This window comes from Dendroctonus ponderosae, unplaced genomic scaffold, assembly GCF_020466585.1.
Source record: "Dendroctonus ponderosae isolate FM_Combo_2020 unplaced genomic scaffold, Dpon_F_20191213v2 Dpon_F_20191213_7, whole genome shotgun sequence".
NCBI lineage: Eukaryota > Metazoa > Arthropoda > Insecta > Coleoptera > Curculionidae > Dendroctonus > Dendroctonus ponderosae.
In genome coordinates, this window is record NW_026018916.1 from 11878802 (window position 1) to 11903542 (window position 24741).

At 35.1% G+C, this 24741-nt stretch overlaps 5 protein-coding genes across 9 annotated transcripts in view; 2 read left to right on the plus strand and 3 right to left on the minus strand.

The window, feature by feature from the left end:
* LOC109543158 (mitochondrial-processing peptidase subunit alpha) overlaps window positions 1-1460 on the minus strand; it is a 6732-nt gene extending 5272 nt beyond the window's left edge. Inside the window, exons 1-4 of the mRNA XM_019912721.2 lie at window positions 1245-1460; window positions 934-1105; window positions 699-848; window positions 518-638 (exon numbers count right to left, since the gene is read on the minus strand). Of these exons, the coding sequence (XP_019768280.1) occupies window positions 518-638; window positions 699-848; window positions 934-1105; window positions 1245-1300 (499 nt within the window). The 5' untranslated portion in view covers window positions 1301-1460. The remainder of the gene's footprint in view (window positions 1-517; window positions 639-698; window positions 849-933; window positions 1106-1244) is intronic.
* A 903-nt stretch (window positions 1461-2363) lies between these two features.
* On the plus strand, window positions 2364-10884 carry LOC109538440. The gene is made up of 15 exons (XM_019905674.2): window positions 2364-2696; window positions 4561-4779; window positions 4843-5312; window positions 5581-5741; window positions 5795-5968; window positions 6021-6290; window positions 6355-6631; window positions 8254-8362; window positions 8829-9027; window positions 9589-9730; window positions 9804-9984; window positions 10050-10137; window positions 10188-10459; window positions 10547-10673; window positions 10744-10884. Exons 1-15 carry the CDS (start codon window positions 2509-2511, stop codon window positions 10768-10770), a joined length of 2904 nt encoding a protein of 967 aa, XP_019761233.2. The 5' UTR covers window positions 2364-2508; the 3' UTR covers window positions 10771-10884.
* Window positions 10882-16378, minus strand: LOC109538441 (DDB1- and CUL4-associated factor 12 homolog). 5 transcript variants are annotated; one of them, XM_019905675.2, is made up of 10 exons: window positions 16248-16378; window positions 16156-16187; window positions 15842-16093; window positions 14486-14735; window positions 14113-14340; window positions 13363-13539; window positions 12284-12325; window positions 11967-12185; window positions 11720-11908; window positions 10882-11286 (listed from the first exon to the last, which is right to left on the minus strand). In XM_019905675.2, exons 3-10 carry the CDS (start codon window positions 16012-16014, stop codon window positions 11131-11133), a joined length of 1434 nt encoding a protein of 477 aa, XP_019761234.1. In that variant the 5' UTR covers window positions 16015-16093; window positions 16156-16187; window positions 16248-16378; the 3' UTR covers window positions 10882-11130. The 5 variants fall into 5 exon arrangements, with proteins under 5 accessions (XP_019761234.1, XP_048524585.1, XP_019761235.1 ...); XM_048668628.1 differs by lacking the exon at window positions 16156-16187; XM_019905676.2 differs by having other exon boundaries at window positions 13372-13539; window positions 16156-16378.
* Window positions 16379-16668: 290 nt separating this feature from the next.
* On the plus strand, window positions 16669-21373 carry LOC109538442 (DNA replication licensing factor Mcm7). Its single transcript, XM_019905679.2, has 11 exons — window positions 16669-16925; window positions 17585-17909; window positions 17972-18147; window positions 18213-18412; window positions 18922-19089; window positions 19678-19918; window positions 19977-20090; window positions 20195-20269; window positions 20325-20450; window positions 20510-20951; window positions 21006-21373. Exons 2-11 carry the CDS (start codon window positions 17593-17595, stop codon window positions 21307-21309), a joined length of 2163 nt encoding a protein of 720 aa, XP_019761238.1. The 5' UTR covers window positions 16669-16925; window positions 17585-17592; the 3' UTR covers window positions 21310-21373.
* A 93-nt stretch (window positions 21374-21466) lies between these two features.
* LOC109538443 (beta-centractin) lies at window positions 21467-24721 on the minus strand. The gene is made up of 8 exons (XM_019905681.2): window positions 24629-24721; window positions 24485-24549; window positions 24264-24434; window positions 24045-24200; window positions 23844-23987; window positions 22982-23202; window positions 22741-22922; window positions 21467-22670 (listed from the first exon to the last, which is right to left on the minus strand). The coding sequence occupies exons 1-8, from the start codon at window positions 24674-24676 to the stop codon at window positions 22527-22529; spliced, it is 1131 nt and encodes a 376-aa protein (XP_019761240.1). The 5' UTR covers window positions 24677-24721; the 3' UTR covers window positions 21467-22526.
* Between the last annotated feature and the right edge of the window lie 20 nt (window positions 24722-24741).

Genomic DNA, 24741 nt, shown 5'->3' on the forward strand with positions numbered 1-24741 from the left:
GTTGGAACAGCATTAGTGTCTATAGTAGAATCAGTTTCACCTAAATAGACATCTTCCTCATTATCGCTTAAAGCTGCATGAGGTTACGGAGTCAATAATTTGCTCATCGGTCAACATTTCTCTTGTAAGAATGCCATTATCAATGCTCACATATTCGAAGAACTTGAAATCACTAAATTTGGTTTTAACTTGTTCTTCGACAAAATTGTGCATATCTTTATCTGAGTTTGAGCGTGGAAGTTCGTTATAAACGGAAAGTGAATATTCAACTAACCCAAAAAGTGATCGTTATATCCGGAAGTTCGTTATAAACGGGATCGTTATAACCAGTAAAAAAATACATTGGATTTTATGGATGACGTTTCAATTAAAGGAGAAAAGTTCGTTTTAACCGAAAGTTCACTATAACCGGGTTCATTATAAGCGGACTTTACTGTATATGTAATTATATTGTAACATTGTAGATATTTATAGATAGTTGCAGCCTTTCCTTTTTTTTAAATAAATGAATGAATACCTGTGGTGTACGCTGATGCAGCATAAATGAAAGTATCCCGTGAGGCTTGACTATCGCATATGCCCCCATGTTTTTCCAGTTTGTTAATAATTTCATCACGATCTGGATAGTGTTTTGTTGACTAAAATGATCAGAAATTTGAGAAATTGCATCCAGTTTCAGACGAATTGAAATTGCTTACGTTGAAGGCTAGTTTCTCTAAAAAGTGGGAGATTCCACTTGGATAAGCTACTTCATATCTGGAGCCAGAGTCAATGACAACACCCACAGTACAAAACTCGCCAAATCTGTTCTCTGAAGCAACTCGTAATCCATTAGGCATAATAGTTACCTACGGGTAAAACAACTGGTTAGTTTTCCACTAGTCTTCTGTAAAGATTTATCAGAAAAGCCAAAATAAAGTTCCAGCCTAATACTTTAGTATGTTGATTTTCTTCTCTGAAATTCGCATAGATTGCTTTTGGAAGACCCCGAACAGGTTCTGACATCGGTGGCATATCAGTTACTTTCTTCTTGGGCCTTTCGGTTAAATTTGACCATTCCGTTGAGGTGCAACGTCTTAGTAAATGATTGGGTCCTTTCCAAATTCTAAGAAAATTGATACAAATGGGTAAAGAATAGTTTGCTGTAAATAGCCGAAAACTGTTTGCCATTAATATTAACAACAGCTACACATTTTATTGAAAAATTAAATTACGCAAATGGTTGAGGTTAGATGAGGACTTACGTATTTTTGGACTGAAATATACTGCTGGTGAGGTTCTTAGATGCCTGCAAAGCCATGATAGCACCTATTTTAAATCGTTTTTGACGAAATGCGTTACCAATCAGGGAATTTTGACTTGAAGTTTCTAAAGTTTCTTAAAATGATCGATTTGTTTATGAAATCTGGTTAAAGGAGATGGAAGCACCTTCAAAAGTGACAATTGATTGTCAAAGTAATAGTCTGTAGTCATATGTCCAAGAATATTAATTAGTTCTTGGATATAATTATAAATAATTAATTTTAGTTCGATTCTATATTAAATTCGACATCAAAGTATATTTAAAATTCAATTCAATTCAAACAAGCAAACTTTTGAAATTCGCTTTTCCAAAAAACACTTATTTATGCACGAAAATGAGATTGTCCGATGCTATTTGCTGCTCAATCGTGTTTTAGGTATCAACAATTCATAACCGCATGCACAATTGTCGCTAGGATGCAAAATAATTGTGTTTTTCGCGAAAGTTTGAGCATCTTTTCTAACGTCGTCAAGTGATTGAGGTTTAAGCAAGACAGTAAAGTAGATTAGTAGCCGGGGCAGGGTGGCCATTCGTACGGTAATTACCGTACGCCAATTGTACGGTATTTTGGTATTTTTGTACGGTAAATATCATGGGACCTTGCTTTTAACCAGTGCGAAAGCTCTTTTCATCATAGTTGTCTTCATCTATGCTTTTCATGTCTGAGACTATGGGGGACCTTTTGTTTTTGGGGTCACCAGCCATGTCCTCAGCCCAGATTGAAGATCTTTTCTTGAAAAATTTATGTAAAACGTAAAAGTTAATAACCCGAAACAGCGTAAATAATCTAAACCGACACAAATTGAATTAATCTACATCCAATGAAACAATTTTCATTAACCTAAAACGTTTTGGGCGGTTTGGCAATGCTGCTCAAATTTGAGCCTGAAAATTTCTATTTTAAAGGCAAGTAAATTATCTATATCGGTTATTTGTATTAATCTTGTTATTTTTATTTATCTTTAAAGGATTGCATATCTTTTCATTTTGATTTTACTTATTTGATTATTTGATTGAACTTTAATTAAGAACTTGACAATCCTGTAGGCAGTCAAGGTTAATAACTTCAGGTCGATGCAGTCCATGTCAAAACTGACAATTTTATTGTTATTGAAATTATTTTAAATTGTATAAAACTTTATTAATGGTAGATCAATTAATTGCACTATCATCTCAGTAGATAAATGTAACAGAATTGTACAAAAATGTCGAAACGACCCTTTGACACAAACCAAAATAAAATGTCGAGGAACGATAGATTTGTGCAAATGTCCCAGCAGGAAATGTTAATAGAGCAGAAAAAACGTGAAATACAGGCCAAATTAGAGGCAAAGCGTCGACAGGTTAATCAAGACGTTAAAGACAAAACTATCAAACCGACAGAAGTTCCGGTGTAAGTGGAATAACATTTATTTTCAACCCAATGGGTTCATAAAGTGGACATGGTCCACGTCCAGTTCTTACTTCTACTTAAGGATGGTCAATTGCTGTAAATAACCATGCTGCTGATACATTGAATGCAAATATTCCAAACCTTGTTGTTGTGCCTTCAGAGCAGTGTACCTGAATACAAATCCATAACTAGAAAGTTGTGTCACTTGCCTCTAGTTTAGTAGATTTATCAACGCTGAGCAGCGCCTGTTACTCCATACACTCTAAACAATTACAAGGGGGCAAACGTATTTTAACCCACAAAAGCAAATACCTACCATGAATTGCATTTAACAAGGGGACAACCTCATTAAACCCTGCTTATTGGTTCGATTTTAATCAACTCTTTCTAGTTTATAGCTGGAGAAAAACGTCCCGTTAGGTAAAACTAAAAATAAATCACATTTTTGTTACAAAAACTGTGACCTACGTGCTTGGTAATTTTTAGAGAACAAAAATTTAAAAACCGTATCGGCAAACAGCTAAAAATCTTAAATTTTGACTTATTCTAGTTCTCTAAAATGCGTAGAAATTTGGCTGAGACATGCTATGGATTAAATTCAGTGTCAGTTTCATTTAATAGTTATTATATAAAATATATAATTAAACATTTTAAACGCATTGACATGAAACCAGTACAGACTGATGAAATAGAAGCAAATGTCGAATTCACTAGAAACCAGTTTTAGCGGTTTATTAAATTTCTGATATTTATGTATAGACATCGTCTTAAAAGTTGTAAAAATGTTCATACGGCTCTTAGTTAAACAAATCATTAACGCCGATGAGGCAGGGATTTCCTTTTAATTTTCCAGTAAGTCAAGTTTTTCCCTTTTAGAACAATTTCTACAAAAATGTAAAAAAAACATGTAAAATTGTACAAAAAACAAAAATATTTTTTCTGGTTGTGGAAACTTAACTTACTGGAAAAGTTAGAAATTCATAAAGTAAAATGAAATCCAGGAGATGCTTGCATTCATGATTTGTTTAACTATGAGCCCTACCTAATATCTATCAGTAACGAAGTAAGTCGTCGATTAAAGATCGTGAACGCTTAAAAATTTGTAGTGTTTTTGAAAAAAGTTGTTGCATTCTAGCGATAAAATTAGTTCATATATGATTTGTGGCATTTTGAGCGGCTTGAGGTATTGCGAAAAATCCTAAACAGGTAGAGTTCGTTGCGTTCCACGTTAATTGCAATAAACATTTAAAAAATGCTTGTATATTTAGACCAGAAAAACTACGAAAAGGTATGATAAGTGCATTGAAATAAACAACATGTTGGTCCAAGCGCACAACATCTGATTGTCTTCGTAAGTTTTTCATTCCTGGCAAATACGCCATTTCGTCTTGCATAATAATGTAAGACGAAAAAAAAATCAAGAATGTTATAATGATATTGGATTCAGACAACGCTTGATCTAAAAGTAAATTCAGATTTTTTGTATCAAAATGGTTAATATATTCTTAAATTTATGTCCCAAACAAATGCAGGTTGCATTTTGGAAGAAAAATAAAAATGCGATGCTACGCGATGTTCTTATGTAGACATTCGTTGTTGATGTTCTCAACAATTCAAAATTATATTTTCTAAATATCTAAAGGTTTAATGAAGCTATTTTATATGACTACTAGTCTATTATGTATACCTGGTGTCGCAATAAGGATGGTAAGCGGCTGTATCTGGGAAAGTATTTGTTGTAGAGCGTTCGGAAAAGAAAAATACTTTCCAAGGTACATCGGCTTATCATCTTTATTGCGACACCCGGTATATGACTAGTAGTATTTTGTGATGGAAAATTGGTAAATTTGGATGCTTTTTTCAGAGTTGAACCCAAGGAATGCCCAAAAAGTTTGGTAAATCAGTTTTCCAATGATGGATCATTTCTAAACCAATTCAAGCAATTGAACGACAAGAAAAAGGATTCAAGGTTTAAAACCTTTAATAAATATAGAGATAAAGAAAGGGAGCGGGAAAAGGTGAAAGAGAAAGAAAAAGAGCACACTTTTGAAGTGGCAACCCAAAATAATTCAGAACCCAATAAGTAAGATAACTTCAGTTATTATACAGACTTTCGTTTCTTTTATTTGTACCGTTTTCTTTTCAGCGATAGAACTGATGTTCCGCGACAAACCCGTTTCTCTACCGAACCAATAATGAGTATTGATCCCCAAAAAATAGCTGTAAATGCTTCTTTTACCACCAACCCTCCACCTATGACAAATAATTTCCATCAGGCGCCGCCGATGCTACCTAATCAACAAGAAATTTCTTTATTAGGACAACTTCCTTCTACTACTCAAGTTCCTCCACAAATCCCCGATTTCTCTGTTCCTCCACAGTTAGCTTTCCCCAATGCTGGAAATGCGAATTTTACAACTCAAACGCTGTTAAGCTCTGTTGGAGTTCACTTAAACACCAGTGTAGCTCCACCTACTACACAAATAATATCTTCTACTGTGACGCAACAGTTAAATCAACCAACATCAATGCCGCCTCTTATTCAACAAACAGTGGGCTTAGTTGGGCAGCCTGTGCAAGATTTGTTAGCAGCAGGACACATTGGACCTGCAAATAGTAAGTAGTCAGAAGGATTTAATCAAGGAAAATTTTCCGAAATGGCAATTAATATTTTTCAAATTGTTTGTTACTTTTGTATAAATTTTTGACATCAAAGTAATACTTTCAGTAACAAACGATTTAATTATAACCGAAAACTTCGCTCCGCACTGTGCTACCGACTGCGCCAATTAAGTGTTCTGACAAAACCTTTTACAGCCATAATAAATTTGCCAAAACTAGAGTGAACGAAATTAAGATTCTTCAAAAATCGATTTTTTTTTAGTTTCTACATCGGAGCAAACACAAACGGTCATGACTCAAACCGCTCATTTGTTCGGTACTACCACCACGACAGAACAGCTTATATCAGGTCCGCCTCCAGTGCTGCTGAATGTTCCGCCGCCTCAAATTGTGCCTCAAACTCAACTGGTGATTACTCCACAGGTATTAATTAGAAACTAATAATTTAATTGTGGACTAATCGAACGGATGTGTAGAATCAGAATGTGCTGGTGTCCGCGCCCTCCAGCATTCTGACTACAGTCACAATACCTCCGCCAGTGATGGCTCCTCAAAATTTAAATATCAGCGCCCAGAATATTTTGAATGTACGACCTCCAGGGCTGCCAGCAATTGAGTTAACTTCAATTCCACCTCCCAATCCCATTCAGGTACAGTACCTAGGCCAATAAAAACCAGCAAATTGATAATAAAAAGTTTCAGCTGCAAAATATACCTCAACCGGAGCCATTAAATACTTTAAATATACCTCCACCTGCACCCTTGCAAGTTTCCAGTATCCCGACGCCATCATCTCTGCAGTTAAATGAAATCCCCAATCCGAAACCAATCGACTTAATGGCGATACCGACGCCAAATGAACATGAAGACAACTTCACTGATAGCAGCTTTTTAAAGAATATTCCACCTCCAAACAAGAACTTACCGCCACCGAATGTCTCCGATTTAAGCTTCTTGGCAAACATTCAGCAGGTTGGTTCAACATTTAACAGGTGGCATTTTATACCCTTTCGGGTCATTTTCTTGGTTGTTTTAGGTTTCTGGACCTCCATCGCTTACTTCCAGTCTTCCTCCGAATTCACAGACACCCGTTAATCGAATTCCATCGTTAATGTCCCAGCGTGTTCTGCCTCCGCCTGGAATGGGAGTAAACATTCCGCCACCAATGTTGCATACGCGCGATATCACCCAACCTCCGCCAAATTTCAATTTGCAAATTCCGCCCCCAATTCCGAATATCAACGTTCCACCTCCAATGATTGGCCCACCGGCAGGAATGCCCCATAGGAATGCTTTCAAGGAGGAAATATTAGGTAAAAAGAATTAAATCCTTTCCTAGCTTTTTTTTTAATCATATCTGGCATTGCCTAATATGATTTGTAGAATGATCGCAGTTTAGTATGTATATTTTTTTATCCCTGTGTGTATTTTGTGCATATTTCTACAGGGGTGACTTACCGTTTAAAGTACTACTAGTGACAATCACGTGAACGCTTAGGCATTTTTTCATTTTAAAATTCAAAATTTCCTTGCTAATGTGATTTGCCTGCCATTAAAAAGACTTTTGAAAGGAAATTGGTTCAATATTAGGCTCGAAAAATATGAGCAGCCGATATTGGGCCAGTTTTGCCTGAAATGAGTCAATTTGACTCAAACACAAAAAAAACAGAATGTTGTATATTGGGAAGAAACTTAATATAAGATAATATTTTAAAGTACTTTACAAGTACGTCATTGTTTTCTGCGCCTGAGGCTTTTGGATGCCAGTAATTGGATATTTCCAGCCCTTTCTCAGATTCTTCTACAGTTTGCCGTTCAAGGGTTCCAAAAATTCGATTCAAGAAATGAGACAAACGCCTTTGAAATTTTTAATAATTTGATGCTCTAATAACATTCTTAACATGACAGGTATATTAGAATATTTTTTTGCAAAACAAGACACAAATTTGAATTTTTTTATTAAGTGTTATTTAAAGTGTGATTTTTTTGCAAAAACGAGGGTTAGGCCACTTTGGTTTCTTCTTGAAAGAGGAAATATGTGGTTTAGCACACTGGTATTAAGTATAAAATTCTTGGTTACAGAAACTTTAGACATGGATAAAAGAAAAATATCAATAAACGAATGACTTATTAATAATTTATCTAAAATAAAATATACATATAATTACTTAATTATAGTTCATATTGAAAAAGTTTCATAGACTATTATACTTTTTATTCGGGCTACATCGCTAGAAACGATAATAAAATCTTCAGATACATTTTCGGTGGTCTTCAGTTTTGATTAAAAATTATGATAAATGGGGTGATTAATTCCATTAGGTAATCGTTTTTCGCAGCAATTTTGCGGCGTTTAGGGTGTAACAAATCACTCAGGTTTGCAGGGCAAACATTTACATTTACTTCATTGAATGGAACTAATTCGTTCTTTGAGTATTTATAAGCAAATGCCAAGGCTTATTTTTTTCTAACGGAATCCATTTCAATTTCATCTATTCAACTTTAAATTTATTGAACGCAATTTTCTATTAGTAGTATTAAAAGATCTCATCTCATAGAAGCGATATTCTATAATCTGAAACGGGCCAAAAAATGTAAAACTTCGGATCAAAGCTCTGGTCCGCTTTAAATGCTCTTGATTAATCTGGGCGAAACTTGATCCCCAATACTGTCGAAGTAAGTCCCAGGAATCAGCAAAAGTAAAATCATAAGAGTCAAATTGATTCACTCCGGTAAATAGTGTTAATTATTTACCTGCGACTAAATACTATACTTTGGCTTAGTGAAAAATGTTTCAAAATTGTTTAATAGAAAACATGTGGCCCTTAGAAAGAATATTGAAAAGGATCATTGATCTAAATGGATTGTCAATTGTATTAAGTCATCCCTGTCTTAGTTGGGACCGCTAGTGACGTGTTCCTGAGTTTCTCCTTAGGTGGTGCAGAATTTGAAGCAATGGCAAACCTGGCCCGAATGGTAGCCGAATGTGGGCCTTCCGTGGAAGACGTCGTTAGACAGAAAAAAAACCGAGACCCCGAATTGTGGTATGGCAATCCATATACTCAATTGAATTGTTCGGTCTCGCTCTTTGGAGAGGGACGATTGAACCGAGCAGTCCGTCTTCTAATGAGAAGGATGGACTGCCCTCTTCTCAATTGTAGCATAAGTATTTATAATAGTATACATTTACTTGATGTATTAGGTGTAGAACCAAACGTGACATCTCTCGACTTTTTCATGGTTTAGTTATGGATGGGCTGAACAAGCTTGCTTATTAAGGATTAACTGCATAAGACCAAAAAGTCACCTGCATTTCTTTCCATGCTGTTAATCATGTGATTTGAAACTTAGTTCACACCATTTCCAAAATTCCAAACCAGCCACCACCAAAGATACAAATATACCCAAATTGACGATCATTGCACATTTAAAGAGAAATCAGTACTTCTTTATTGATCCATCTTAAACAGATCCTTATAATACGGCAGGCATCTTTTAACATTTCTTCAGGTTTCTATTTCACAAAGAATCGCCCGCCTATCGTCAGTACGCCGGTTTAGTAGAGCAATACAAGAGGGAACGCGAAGACAAAGAACGGACCCTAGTGAAACCGGATCCAAGCGAAATTTACGAACCGGAAATGGCGTTAGAAGACGACGACTTCGAAGATTCAAAAGATAATTTCGACTTCAAACAAGAGATCAAACAGGTATTTAGATTTCAGATAACTCAATATAAAACGCTTACGGGGTGGGCCCGTTTAAAGAACAGAAACTTCAGGAAACGATAGAGTATCGAAACACAAAATAAGTTTGAGTGAAAGGTAAATTCGAGAAACGCTTCCTTTAGGAAATACAGGGGCTTTAAGTTTGGCTTTAAAAAATCCACTTTTTTCAATACAAGGACGAAAAGTGTCGTTTTTCGAACGACGGCGTTTAAATAAAAACTATTTTTTATTGAATGAATCTAAAACTGCCATTTTTCGATCAAAAGCACTTATCTTTACTGATCATTTGTTTTCCTTTTTAATAGTATTAATATACTTTTTATTAGCAAATTGCGCGCAACAGTAAATGTGAGAAATTGAACGTTATATTATTTATTTTTTAGTATATAATAATCATATGCGCCACTTATTTATGCGTGCGTTTAAACGTTTTTATCAAAAAATAAACCGATCAGCATTGTTAATAAACGATCAGTATTCTGTTATTGAATATTCCCCGATACTGGACTGAACGAATTTCATAATCGCCTACGATGGTTTCAGGAAGAGAATATGAGTGTGTCTGAAAGAAATAGACGCGAAAGAAAACGAAAAAGCCGATGGGGCGAAAAGGATAATGATGCTAAACCGCCCATTTCTCTGCCAGTTTTATTGCCCCAAATGAATCCCTCCATTATACCTCCAGGTAATTCAAAAATGTTTAAATATTATTGAAGAACCGTTTTCATTTATTTGACATCTAACTGGAACTAATTCAGTTCCGGGAGGATCAGGAATGCTCAGCAAAGTGACCCGAACTGATCCTGGGTTGTTGCAATACACTATGCAGACATATGGATCAAACAATCTGTCTGATGAAGATTGGAAAAAAGCTGAGGATAATTACAAAATTCATTTATTGTATCAGGATATGGTCAAAAAAAGAGAAGAGTTGGAAAAGTACGTTAATAATTTTCGCTCAAATAGACAAAGTAATTTTTAACACTCACTTTCATTATCTTCAGACTGCAGAGGCAAGGGAAAAACAAATACGAATATGACTCAGACGAAGAAACAGAAGGTGGAACATGGGAACATAAGCTGAGAGAAAAGGTAATTATATAAAAAAAGTTTTGAATCAAAGCGAATATATTTTGGTACAGGAAATGGTAGCCACTGAAAAATGGGCAGTAGAACTGAATCGTCAGGCTGAAGGCAAACATCACATAGGCGATTTTTTGCCCCCCGAAGAACTCAAGCGGTTCATGGAAAAATCCAGCGCAGTTAAGGAGGGCCGTCAACTAAACTTCTCTGATTACAAAGAATTCAAAATAAAAGAAGATAATATTGGATTCAAAATGCTGCAAAAACTCGGGTGGACCGAAGGACAGGGGTTAGGACAGAATAATGCCGGCATTGTGGATCCTGTTAACAAGTAAGAAATACTCCCACTTTAGCTTAAAGCGTAAATACATTGTTTCTTAGTGAGATAATATCATTCACGTGTTTTAATATTTTTTAGGGGTGCTCCGAGGGATAATACTCAAGGTTTGGGTCTAAATGTTGGAGAAGCAACTGAAGACGAAGATGAATACGATTCATACCGGAAACGAATGATGTTGGCTTACAGATTTCGGCCTAATCCCTTGGTAAGTGATGGCAATTACATTAATTAAATAAATATTTGTTTAATTACTGAGGTTGTATGTATTTTTTTAGAATAATCCACGAAGGCCTTATTATTAATTGATATCACGTATTATTATGTGACGTAAACTTGATTAACATGCAATGTATTGTGAATAAAATACTACATTATAAATTACTGTATTAAATCGTGAAATAAAGTAGTCAATGTTATTTGTTCTCAGTATTGTAATCTGTAAAAATTGCGCCATTCGTACAATACGAAAACTACTGAAGTTAAAATGAACTTAACAACGAAATAAGACTATTATCACACGTGCCAGATATTAGTTCAGTTTGCCCTCGGAAAATATTCCGAATTAGCCAAGAATAAACTTAAATCTCCATATATAATAAACTTAAATTTCCATAATATAAACCGCTAGCCTACACCTAAAATAAACTTATTTAATGATCATTTTATTGCCACAAGCCGGCATAGTTTCCCGTCAGGGTGGCAGGAAGGGGACCGCCAGCGGTAAAAAGGCGCATTCCGGTTGCATCGTAACAATGAGTGTAGATGGTTGGCACGTATTTTACGTGCTGGACAATATCCATATATTCTTCATCCGGAAACTGAAAAAGGTATTTTTTTGAAAGAACTTAAGTTGCGGCATCTGAAATTGTTTGGGGTAGGTTTTTACGCCACACTGAAAGATGACTCAACATTAGAACCTTGTAAACTCTGGCAATAAATTTAAATGATCATTTGCCATGATAGGCAAAATTGCCAAAACAAACTCCAAAATTATGTCTGCCAACGGCCACTAATTTTCAGGCGCCTCAAAGAGGGCGACGTCCTACTGCGATTTTCTCTAAATATGCTCGATTGAAAAGGTCCCTACCACGTGTGCGAACATTAAAAAATCGCCTTCACTTTCGATTTTAATGGTTTTACTTTCTGGGCTTAACTTGATAACACGGAAACTGCGTTTTTTTATTAATACTCAAAGAAAATGAAAATTTGAGATAAATAACACCAGACCTTCCAGACAAGTTTAATACTCACCACATATCCTTTACTGACTTTCAATATAACAGTTCTGGATGAATTGATGCTGCTTTCTAAATATTTTCCGGCTATCAAATCGTAAAACATCACCAGCCCTAAACCAGTACCCACTGTTAGAATGTCCCCTTGAAATGAGGCTGAGCGAATTCCGCATCCAGAATAGCGAGAAGAAATTTTCTTGACTGCCTGAAATATATTTCTAGGTAACAAATTAAGTTTATCAACGGTTTACCGTTAAATTTACCTGCAGAGTTCTAGTATCTAACAGTAGTGTGTACGACTTACACCCGATTGCGTAAACACTTCTTGAACATTGCACTGCCATGCACACATTCTCTTGTGAACTGGGCAATTTGCGAGACATTTCCTGTTTAAAAGTTTGAGCGTCGAACACATGAATAAATCCATTTGAACTAAGTGCTGCAAATTCCTGATTTGCTTGGTTGAATGAAATTGCTCTTATCTGAAAAATTAAAACAAGTTTAAATTAAGTATCAACCACTGGTTCTTTTATGCCAAGCGATTTGCGGGAAAATGTGTACATTTTAAATTCTAACGTACGGAATTACGGCTCGCATTTGTTCCACTTGCATGAAAAGGTGTCTGAAATTGAGAATTCCAATTAGCTTTGTATAGAATAAACCCCATGTCCCATGCATCCGTTTGTACGACGATACGATGATACCAAAGCCTTTCTATTGGTTGGGTGGTCTGCCAATTCGTCGGTCGTCGTACCAAGTTATAAAATGTTTAACTTTATACGATGGTCGTATGGTTTATAATCTCACATTCATTTTTTACATATTAGATTTCATGTTGAATTTATTGTAAGTTTTAATAATGTCATCAAAACTCAACTTTCACGACAAAATACAATTAACAAAGTGCTTCTGTTTTCATTATTATGGAATAGGCAAAACAGGGAAAGGTAAAATACACGAAGATTTTCGGTTCGGTATATTTCTTAAAAATTCTTTAGAACGTAAATTCATATTTTGGTTTAATTACACGTACGACCTGACATTTTCATTTAAAAAAACGGGGTTTTATTGCTGCTTATTTTTCAGTCGCAGAACTGAATTTTCGTTTTCTTACTTCGGTATGGTAACCATAAAATTGTGAATCCGGCAAGCATGGTTATCGATCACAATCCAAGGCTAATACGATACGATAGCCATACCATATATATGTGATATACCATACATATATATGTATACACATGGACAGCTAGAAATCGGGATCGTACGACCGTCTAAAATCTCTGACCAATAGAAACACTTCCGTACCATCGTATAAACGGATGCATGGGCAAGAGTTAAACATGAATTACGTCACAGTCAACTACGACTTTTAAAAACGCTCTAATCCCGATAATAAATGTTCAGCAGAAAAACACTATTAGATAATCTGATAATTGACAATTTTTCATTTGCTACAATCATCATTATTAACACGGCTTTCGAGATGAAGATAAAAGTCCAAATAAACCAATTGTATCCAGTCCGGAACGTGTGGATGAAGGGAATTAAAACGATTTTCTTTTATTATTTCGCAGTGTTTCGAAAAATGGAATGCACCAGTCAAGCTGCAAGCTCATTTCACTAAATCTTGAGAGCTATTTAAGTGTAAAAGTATCTTACTTCATATACCTTTTGTGCGTTTCGACAATCTTTTAACACCACTGGCAAAATGGTTTTATGAGTGGGTGTTTCACTTTTTGCTTCTAAAACATCTTCGGTAATCCTCCATAAAGCTAGTTTAGTGTCTCTCGACCCAGAAACTAAAAATTCATCGTCAAGCCAACATGCATCAAAAACCTAAAAAACAAATAATATACAAAACTAGTTGCAAGCTGCCCAAATAATATTTTAAGTCCAGTACAAAAAAAATTCAATTATAAAATAAATAACTATAATTAATTAATTAATAATTTGAATTTAGTGTTTATTTGAAAATAAAGTCTTATAATAAATCCATGTTACAACTGAAGCCCACAGTGAAGTAAAGAAGTTGCCAGAATCAAATGTAGAACTTATCAAATAATCAAGTAAGTATATTTGATACAAAATACAAGCCAATTTAGCCAAATTTGGCTAAAATGTTTACATTTGAAAGAAATGTGTATAAAAAGCAATAATCGTATATTAAAAATGTGAGATCGCTGTGTGCAATATTACTAAACTCTCACTCTGCATGGGACTAAGTCTTGTTTCACAAAAAATACTATTGGCAATATTTATCGTGCATATGTTATATGAAAAGAACGCCCAGAGGTAGGAAACTTCAAGGTACTTACATTGTACTGTAAATCACACGCAAAGCATAAGGTTACGTGGAATTCCTTTTAGTAAACGATTTCGACTAAAGCTTAAGGATGTCATATAACTTACCCAGTCTTTATGGCCATTTTCCCCCACACAAACTGGATCTAAAGTGGGCAATCTGTAAACCGCAATATCACACGTATTTTTTGCGCCGGTTGCTAACAATGTCTTGGATGGATTCAGCTGTACTGAGTGAATACCACTTGATTGCTCGTTACTGTTGGGAAGTTCACTTCTACTAATAAGAGAAGGGATTTGGTCTAGTTTGCGCGTTTGCACATCATACACCATTAGCTAAAAGAACAATTTGTGGCAGCATAAATTCAAAACGAAGCTGATTGCTTCCGTTCAAAATAGGAAAGTTCCAAGAGTGTACAATATAGCAAAGCTAATTTCATAACTCATATATGTATGTAATAAATATTGATACAATTATTACCTTATTGCATTTAGTTCCGAACACAACTTGTCTATCACTTAACCACTGAGAACAGAACACTTTATTCACGTGTCCTAAATTAATCGGATTTTCTTTGAACAGTTCATGTGTTAAAATATGCCTATTTCCATACTCTGGTGATACAACTATGTGTCTTGCGGTTTGATATTCTCTATGTCTCACAAAATCGACAAAATTGTACGATGCTGAATTGCCTTGTTTCAATAACTCTGCCTCATCATCCGAATCGCTGAAATAAACATAAATTTTAGGATAAATCGATTTTTTTTGAGTCTGGGAAACCAGCGGCATTCTCTTGCAAATAAGGATAATTCTGATATAAGGTGTATTGGTTCTACTGTTAATAGTTTACCAGATATAGACGGGATTCCAAATATTGTTCTCTGTTCTATGAAGTAATCTTCCCTGTAATATTAATTCTATATCGGCGAGCTCAACAAAAGAACGCGCTATCAATATAATTAATCTTCTTTCATACAATAAGATCAAAAAAGATTGGCGCAAAACGCGAGCGCCGACTACCGGATTCTGGTTTTAAGAATTAGGGTGTTAGGAGCAGAATGAACACGTTTAGACCCGTTAAAACACGTTGTTTTTAATCGCGAATTGAAAGTCTAAAAAGGTTTTTTCGAAAAAAAATGTGTCTAGTTAGAAAAGCAGGTTTTCAATTAGTAGAGAAGCATTTTTCGTCCAAAAGTCTATCGAAAGCTAGAAACTTTATTTGGATCCGGTGAAAAATTCACTATAGATAGAGAAGTTTTTCTATCAAGCTCCAAAGATCACAAATGAACATTTAGCTATTGTAAGCTCTTTGACTGAAATGGCCAAAGCTGAAGAAAAGTATGACGCTGAAAAAATGAAACAGACAAAAATTAGAAGCAGAACGCAATCTTAAAAAGTTAACGGATGATATCAATATTTGTGTAAAATCAGTAGGACAATCTGAATCGTCCACATGGTTCAAAGAGAGGCTTCTGACAAACATGCAGCTGAAAAGCTTATCAAATCAAAACACGACAAAAAAAATTGTGGCACATGAGCAGCAAGATTCTTGTAATAAAATTTTGCTTTCTTGGTCAAAACTGCCCGAATTTCTTCACACATGTTGTTACGACTGAATCGAATTTTCAATTCCCTATCCAACGATACCAATGCCATGACCAACCATGTGTTTATGGTTGTCATGGGGGCCTTGCCTTGCCTTGTGCTGGGTTTATGTTATAATTTTTCTAATTTCATAGACAACAAAAGACTGAATTTCTACTACATAACCCCGCCCCCCTGACTTGAAAGCTACAAGTAATAAATGAACCGAATAAACATACAGAAGCTTACCTTTCGTCGTAAATTATAAAATCTTCAGGCTTTTCTGTTTTTCGGTTTTGTTCCAATAATTTCAGTGCTCTAATCTTGTTTATCCTTTCTTGGATTCGGTATAATTCAAAACGTGGTGGCCTTAGACCGTAAACTGGAGTAACTACTATTCGGGACATTTTCTGCGTTTGCATTCGGCTCTATTAAGGAGACTTGAGCAAATTGGATTGTTTCACAGCAGCGCCGAGCATGGGAATTTCAAATCGATGAGGGCTGTAAGTTACAGCAATGTTTAAAATAATTTATGACCTATTTTAGTCCGAATGGCAAATTACCCATTACTTTCACCTCAAATGCAAATTCATGACTGAAACAAAAGCCGTCTGTAGATTTACTGTTAGATGCTGAAACTGAAATACACATGTACCTTATTATGACGACTATCTGTAAATAAACACTAACAAATCAGATTTTGTCAAATAGGTTTTTGATAAATGATAACAATAAAATATAAACCACATGCACCAGTGCCAGAATGAGACTGTCAACTATTGTCATTTGTCAATATCAGTCAATATCAACCAAGATACAGAATCAGGGCGACCAGACTGAGAAATTGCAACGTCGCCAATTGTAGACTTAAAAATCGACGGTTTTGGTGCCAAGTAAATTCAAACGGGGTAAACCAATAAAAACAAAACGGAACGGTTTAAATTAAGCAAGAACTTTAGTTTTTCTAATAAGTTGAATTGAAATTATACATGTTTACTTGTGTATCTAAAATTTATTAATGAAAAATTGTCGCCAACATAAGCAAAAAATCCACAAAAAGATAACCAGTGAAGGCCAATCTAATTTATGAACATGTTATGAGATGGCACCTGAGATGGAGCTATCTTCATCACAAAATATCCCCCCTGTGGGGGTATGTTCTGTGATCTTCATTTCAGAGACAAAATTCCCGCGGTTTTTCGTCAACATAACCAACATATGGCAACTTGAAGCTTGTCATTTTTGAATTCATTAAAGTTTCAAAAAAATTATATTATTAAGTGAAAACTATATAAATCAAGAATAATTTGAAGTGTGTTTGGTTTTATACAAGGTATTTATGGTATAACTTTCTAAGTGCAGCCACTTCGCATATCAAAGCTAAGAACTAATGTAATAATCCTGTAGCTCTATATAAACAAGCCACTACAAACTTACAAAACTTGTAATTTGGTGCTTTTGACTCAAATATAGGGTATTTAGGACAACCAAATTTGGCAGTGAGTTTATGGAGACTTAATAATGACCAATATTTTAATATAAAGATCAAATAACTTATCAAAACAACAGGAATTATAACATCTGCTATCACCTATTGGGATCCTACGATACACTTATTAGTTGGTTCATACGGAACTCAAATACGGATTTAAAGATTCCGTTTTAGATTTAAGAAAGCTTGTGCAGTTGGATGTGTTCACACATTGAAATTCGCGACTTTTTCACGTTATTTCCCATTTCCAAATACGCGAATGAAAATACTGTTATAATTATTAATGTGTCAGGTGCGCGTAAACTTGTTGTAAACAAAAAAATGTATATAGGTAGTAGTATATAAGTTCAGTTTTACCTTCACCGCATTTGATGACGAATTATATAGAGATATTTTTATATAGAAAGACCACTTCCTTTCGACGATAAGTAGTCAAACAAAAATCTTATTAATAACTAACTCACTTTTTTTGTACTAGTTATTTTAAGGATTATTTGCAGATTAAATCATGGGGCGACGAGATTATGATAAAGAGAGGGACGTTCTCAAAACATTTCTTCTGGAGTTTTGTACTCAAAACAGTGATGGAGTGAAGAACTTCAAGTATTCAAATCAGCTCACATTGCTGGCTCATCGGGAGCAAATAGCTCTACAAGTGGAGTTGGACGATCTACACACCTTTGATGAAGAGTTAGCTAACGAAATTATTGACAACACCCGAAGATATACCACTTTGTTATCGGACATTGTTTTTGAACTGTTGCCCACTTTTGTGGAAAGAGATGTAGTGGCCAAAGATGCCTTGGATGTTTATATCGAGCATAGGTATGCGGTCTAGATTTGATTAGATTAATGACAATGTGAAACTTGGTTTTTGAATGCGTTAGGCAAATGATGGAGCAAAGAACCAGACGCCCCAATGTGGTTAGGGAGGCCAGAAATCAATTTCCTCCGGAACTAATGAAGCGATTTGAAATCTACTTTAAGGACTTATCAACTCGGAAAAATCAACCTATTCGGGAAGTAAAGGCGGACCAATTGGGACGACTTGTAACAGTTAGAGGTACTTCCGATCCCAAGCATATGCCAGGTACTTTTTGAAAAGGTATTCAAACTATTTCATTTTAGGTATTGTCACCCGATGCACAGAGGTAAAACCCATAATGTCTGTAGCAACTTACACATGCGACCAATGTGGGGCGGAAACTTACCAACCTATCGCAAGTTTAAGCTTCATGCCAGAAACGCTCTGTCCAAGTGATGATTGCAAAGTGAACAAATCGGGGGGTCGCTTGTACTTGCAGACCAGAGGATCTAAATTTGTCAAGGTAGTAATTATTGAACATTATGCAAACTTTATAAGGAAGTAAAATATCTCTTGAGCCCCATATTCTTATTCTCAACATTTACTTTGAATATTTTGGAAATTCTCGAAAATGTATAAAAAGGCAGGATATTAATTTTCGATGTAATAATATTAACTTATATAAGTGTATAAACCATTATTGCAACCTGAAGCCAAAATATACAGAACAGACTAGTTTACTGAATAGAACAGGTTCGTTTATTTGTAAACGTATCGATTTTCGATGTGTTCTTATTATTGTCATTTTTACTGTCCTGCCTATGCATATATGTAAATACTGTCCCAAATCTACCCTCTGAGTCACACAATCTTTATTATAGATGAAAAAAGTATAAATCTTAAAGCTTTTGTCTTCTCTTAAAGATGTATCTTTTGCTTGCAAGGTTCTCTTAACAACAAACAAGTTTCAAAGTTTATGTAAACCTGTTATATTGCTTTGATGAAAAAAGTTTAACTGGTTATTGAAATTAGTTCCAAGAACTAAAAATTCAAGAACACAGCGACCAAGTTCCAGTGGGGCATATTCCTAGGACACTAACGGTTTTCTGCAGAGGAGAGGTGACTAGGCAAGCCGCTCCAGGCGATCATATTGCAGTTACCGGAATATTCTTGCCACTCGTAAGACAAGGATTTAGACAAGTAAGAATACCGATTTTTTTATTTGAAAAAGTTAAAAAGGTTCAAGTGTGAGGCATGTTTCGGTTCTTTCTTCATAGCTACTGGAGATTTTTAAAACTTGTTTTGAGAGTCTACAGAATGAAGAGAATCAATCATCTTTTGAGAATCAAGTAGTTGTGAGAATATGCAAGATGATTGTTTTTTTTTAAATAGCGCCCTATTTTCGCCGCACCAACTTTAATTCAGTGAGCTAAACGTCATTTCATCACACAAAATTTTATGACTTCATATGAGCAGCGGTTTTTGAGTAAAGCATTATAAAAGTTACTAATACTTTTTTGTAAAACCCTTCGTACATGAAACACTCTGTTTAGACAGGAAGAGTAACAAGAAAATATTATTTTCTTCGCGAAAGAAAAGCTGAAGCTGAACTTAAATCGCTTGATTTACATAAAAACATAAATATTAGTTTGATAGTAAATTGTGTACCAAACTAAAGTGATCAATTGAAACCGCATGATCTCTTCTGTTTTAGTGTAAAAAGTAATTTCCTAGATTTCGTTTGCAATTAAGATTATTTTACTGAGTAAGCTGTTTTCTATGCTTCAGATAACGGCGGGATTACTATCAGAGACCTACCTGGACGCCCACAGAGTATTTTCGCTGAACAAATCCGCGGAAGATGAACTCGAATCAAATCAACTAACACCTGAACAACTAGCAACGCTGACTGAAGATGATTTTTATAGTAAATTGGCTTTGTCCATAGCACCGGAAATTTATGGCCATGAAGATGTGAAGAAAGCTCTACTTTTGCTTCTGGTTGGTGGAGTCGATAAGCGGCCTGATGGTGAGGGCAGAAAAAATAGTACCAAAAAATCAGTAGTTTGAAAACCATTCTTTTCAAGGTATGAAAATTCGTGGCAATATCAACATATGCTTAATGGGAGATCCAGGAGTTGCAAAGTCCCAGTTACTAGGATTTATTGATCGATTGGCTCTAAGAAGCCAATATACCACTGGCAAGTAATTTTCGAAGTAAATTGTTGAATACTGAAGCGTCCCAGACGTTCAACTAGTGTTTGGAAAATTGTACGAGGATTATGAGAATATTCTAAAATTTCAGGAAGAGGATCATCAGGAGTGGGTCTAACAGCTGCAGTAATGAAGGATCCGTTCACTGGAGAAATGATGTTAGAGGGTCCGTCCTTGGTTTTAGGGATAATAAAACTTGACTAAAAGCTGATATATTACAGGTGGAGCTCTTGTATTAGCTGATCAGGGAGTCTGCTGCATCGATGAATTTGATAAGATGGCAGATGGTGATCGTACAGCAATCCATGAAGTGATGGAGCAACAAACAATCAGTATCGCAAAAGCCGGTTAGCTGAACGAATGCTAATTTATCCTGCTAGCCAACCAACTGTCCATTTATTTGCAGGTATTTTGACCTGCCTAAATGCGCGAGTGTCCATACTTGCTGCTGCCAATCCTGCATATGGGCGTTACAACCCAAAGAGGACTATCGAACAAAACATCCAGCTGCCAGCGGCACTTCTATCTCGTTTCGACCTGTTGTGGTTGATTCAGGACAAAGCTGATCGGGACAATGATTTAAGACTGGCCAAACACATTACGTTTGTTCATCAAAACTGCAAACAACCACCAGGTCCTAGCGAGGCCCTGAATATGTCTGTTATGAGGAAATACATCGCATTATGCAAACTGAAGGAACCAGTTATTCCCGAGGATCTGACTGAATTCATTGTGGAAGCTTATGTGGAGTTGAGGAAGGAAGCTAGAAATTCCAAGGACATGACATTTACTTCTGCAAGAAATCTACTGGGGATTCTGCGGTTGTCCACAGCACTGTCAAGATTAAGGCATGTTTAGAGATTCTTTCACTGAAGATTTTTTAATTTCTGCATTGTTCATAGGTTGTCCAATGTAGTTGAAAAAGCTGATGTAAACGAAGCTATTCGTCTCATGGAAATGAGCAAGGATTCCTTAAATCAAACGTTCGAAAACAAAGGATACAGACCTCCGAATGTAAACGATAAAATATTCGCCATTATCAGAGAATTAGCTGGCAGCGAGAAAACCGTAAAAGTTTCAGACGTTCTGGAGAAATGTGCGTCGAAGGGTTACAATCCAGATCAAGTCGATGGTTGTATTGAGGAATATGAGGAGCTTAATGTATGGCAGGTCAACCAGACCAGATCCAAACTTACTTTTATTTAAGTGCTACTATTTACTGTATTTTAGTGTGTGTTTTGTAACAATTTTTCAATAAAAATTCAGGAAATCTGGTAAATTTTTTACCCATAACATATTTAGCGCACATTCACTTTACGACGGTAGCGAGAAGACAAAAGATTCAAAACATTACAACATATAGTAAGTAAAACAACATTTTATTAGAAAAAGTTTTAGGTATTTTAAAAGCCGATAGATTATTATTAGTGTACGAATAACCGTAAGTTGCATTTAATATTCAGAGAGGCTGAATACAGTTTTACATTTTTTTCGTTTGCAGACTACTATAAGTACGTTTAGCGTAATTAGTAACAGAACGGTTTTTAGCACAATGATTTTAAATAAATATATGCAGGATGTTTCAAAAGATCTTATTGCTTTTAACGTTCAAGTTATGGTAATGGCTGACAAAGCGGATGAACCGAAAATTTGAGTAGCTTTTGTAGAATAAGCCCTTTAATAACTCAGTATCATTAATTATTTTATTTAAACGATTTCCCGTTTGAAACACCCTGAACAATTTTATAAATAGTCAAATCAATATAAATGACTCATTTTCCCTGAAGGTCCTACCTTACAATATTTATAATTTAGAAAGCACAGCACATGAATTAGAAACAGTAATTTTATTTATTGTTTATTACTGTTACAATTATATTGATATATACAATGTGTCAATATATCAAGATAAGCCGTATCAGATGAACCTTCGGTTAAAAACAAGATCTGCAACAAATTGTTGATACAACCATGAACAATCAATAAAACCGAGAGTGAAATCCTGGATTTTGAATTTAAAAGCAGGAAAATATTTCCCAATATACAAACAAATTCAAAATATTCATAAACTGAAACATTGGGGCATTTATAGAAAAACATTAATTTTCTGTTTGTCAGAACCTTATTATTCGAAAAGATTAGTTAATCTTGAATACACCGTATAAGTAAAAAAAAGATAAATATTTCTGTTCCATAATTATATACAGTGTACTTTCTCCATATAAAGCAAAAACAAATTATGTAATATAAAAAACGTTTATGCAAACTATACTTACATGTGATCACATTTTGAGAGATATCCGCAAAAATGCAACCTGAAAAAGCTGCACGGATTGTGAACTTCTGGATTAGGTTGCTATAATAGGTATTTTAGTACTTAAATGGAAGGAAATATAAAAATAAATTAACTTTAAAATAATAATCTAAAATGTTTTTCTATGTATAGCACGTTGTCCTTCTTCATCAAACTCCCTTTTGGAAATCCACATTTTCTTGAAGGTATCTAACGAGGCCAAAATTGATCCTCCTATCCATGTAGAGTACAACCTCTCTTGAGGCGCTGATATCTAATAATAATAAAGAAGAAAAACATCATTTAAATATGGTTGTAGATTACTTTTGACTAGCGTATCTTACTTTGATTTGCGTTTCCTTCGGTGATAATCTCTTGATTTCTGAAAGCAATCTGTCACCAAATCCTTTGAAAAGGGTGGAACCACCCGATAAAACAATATTTTTAAAAAGTACTTTTCTCAAATCAAGATCAGATTTTTCAATTGAATAAACAAGCACTTCATGCAGTCCTTCACACTCTTCCCCTGCAAAATATGGTTTGATTTTAGTATCTACACGTAATTAGTTGTATGTAGGTACGTACCTATCAAATCGGGTTTAAATAAGATTTCGGGTGCCCTAAACCTAGAATGTCCAACTTTTATCACGCTACCATCTGGTAGCGTATAGTTTATTGATTCTGATTCTCCAGATTCTTCTTTCACTGGATTGTTTGATAAATAACATGCTTTTTCTTTTAAAGTTCTTACAGATTCGAATTCTGCAGTTGTCCGGAAAATTATTCCTTCTTTCCGCAAAAGCAATCTGTAAAAAGGTTAATAAATGCTTCAAATTTCCTCCCCATTTTCATTTTGCCTCAAATTTTGAAGCTTTGAGAATTTAGTAAAGAAAAAAATTTGATACAAACACCGAAAACAGACAGGATTTACAGAAAACTTTAAAAGTGTGATAGGGCGACTGTTGTGTAATAATGTATTTTCAAGCAATATTTAATGTTGATTAAAGCTGAAGTAAATAACTAATTGAACTATATACTTGAAGAAAAAGTAAAAAAAAACTGACTTTTAATTGCCAATAATAACATTAGAATTTTAGCGGGTATTTCAGCTTGCAGTAGCACCATTATTTATTTTTTTATACTACTTTTTATCAATGCATATTAACTTTGATTATAAAAAACGATTGCTTTTAAGAAAAGTGCTTTTACACACTATACATTGCATTTTACGCATTCCATCTAGTTTTACAAGAGACTTTAAATTAAGAAATCTTCTAAACAGAAAAATGTGTTTCCTGAATTATCATTCACTTTTGAACAAAATTAATATTCTTTCAGCCGACATACAAGCGATTTCCAGAAAACAGTCACCCCCACAGACTTGCATCTTTGAAGACGTGAACCACGTAAGTAAAAAGTTCATTCGAATCAATCAAACACTGCTTACCGTAAGTATCTCGACACGTCTCTACCTGCAATATCAGCACGCATTATACTATGAGGTAAAGCAAATCCTTCATAAATAGGCACAGAATGTGTAACTCCATCTCCTGAATCTAAAACTACCCCTGTAGTTCTTCCAGTTGAATATCTGCATAGAGCAACACGTTACACCTTTGAATGTCTTCAAAAAAAGCATAGTACTTACAAGCTAAGTACAGCTTGCATGGAAATAAACAAGGCAGGCACATTGAAAGTTTCAAACATAATTTCTGCAGCTTTTTCCCTATTCGGCCTTGGGTTTAACGGTGCTTCAGTCAGCAATACAGGATGTTCCTCTGCGAATGTGTTGAGTTGATCTTTACTAAAATCATCAACACCTAAATTCATAGGGATGAAACGATTGATTTAGGGACGATCCACATACCTGTAAATGTACGTCCAAATTTTCTCCATATCGTTCCAATTAGTGACTATCCCATGTTCCATGGGATATTTAATAGACAGTAAGCCCCTGTGCTCTTCTGCCTTGGGTCCTATAAAAATATCTCCTTCCAGGGCTCCTGCCATAACCCGAATATGTTTTGGCCGGCCAACACTGAAATATTAACATGGTATTCTGATCGAGCTTTATTAGTTGCCACTCACTAATTGGGAAATCTGCATTTGGGTATCTGATCACCAGCAAAACCAGCCTTAATAACGCCTGTGCCCTAAGAAAAACAACCGATGTTGTCACCAAAGAACTTGGGTAATTCATTGATAGTTTAGTTTGGTAGAAGAGCTACTTACGTTATCAATTACCACCGGTTGATTAACGATAACATCGTATGCTTCCATTATGTACAAGTAAATAATTATCAAACACACCTTTGCTCAAAAGGATTTTCGGTCTTGTCAAAAGC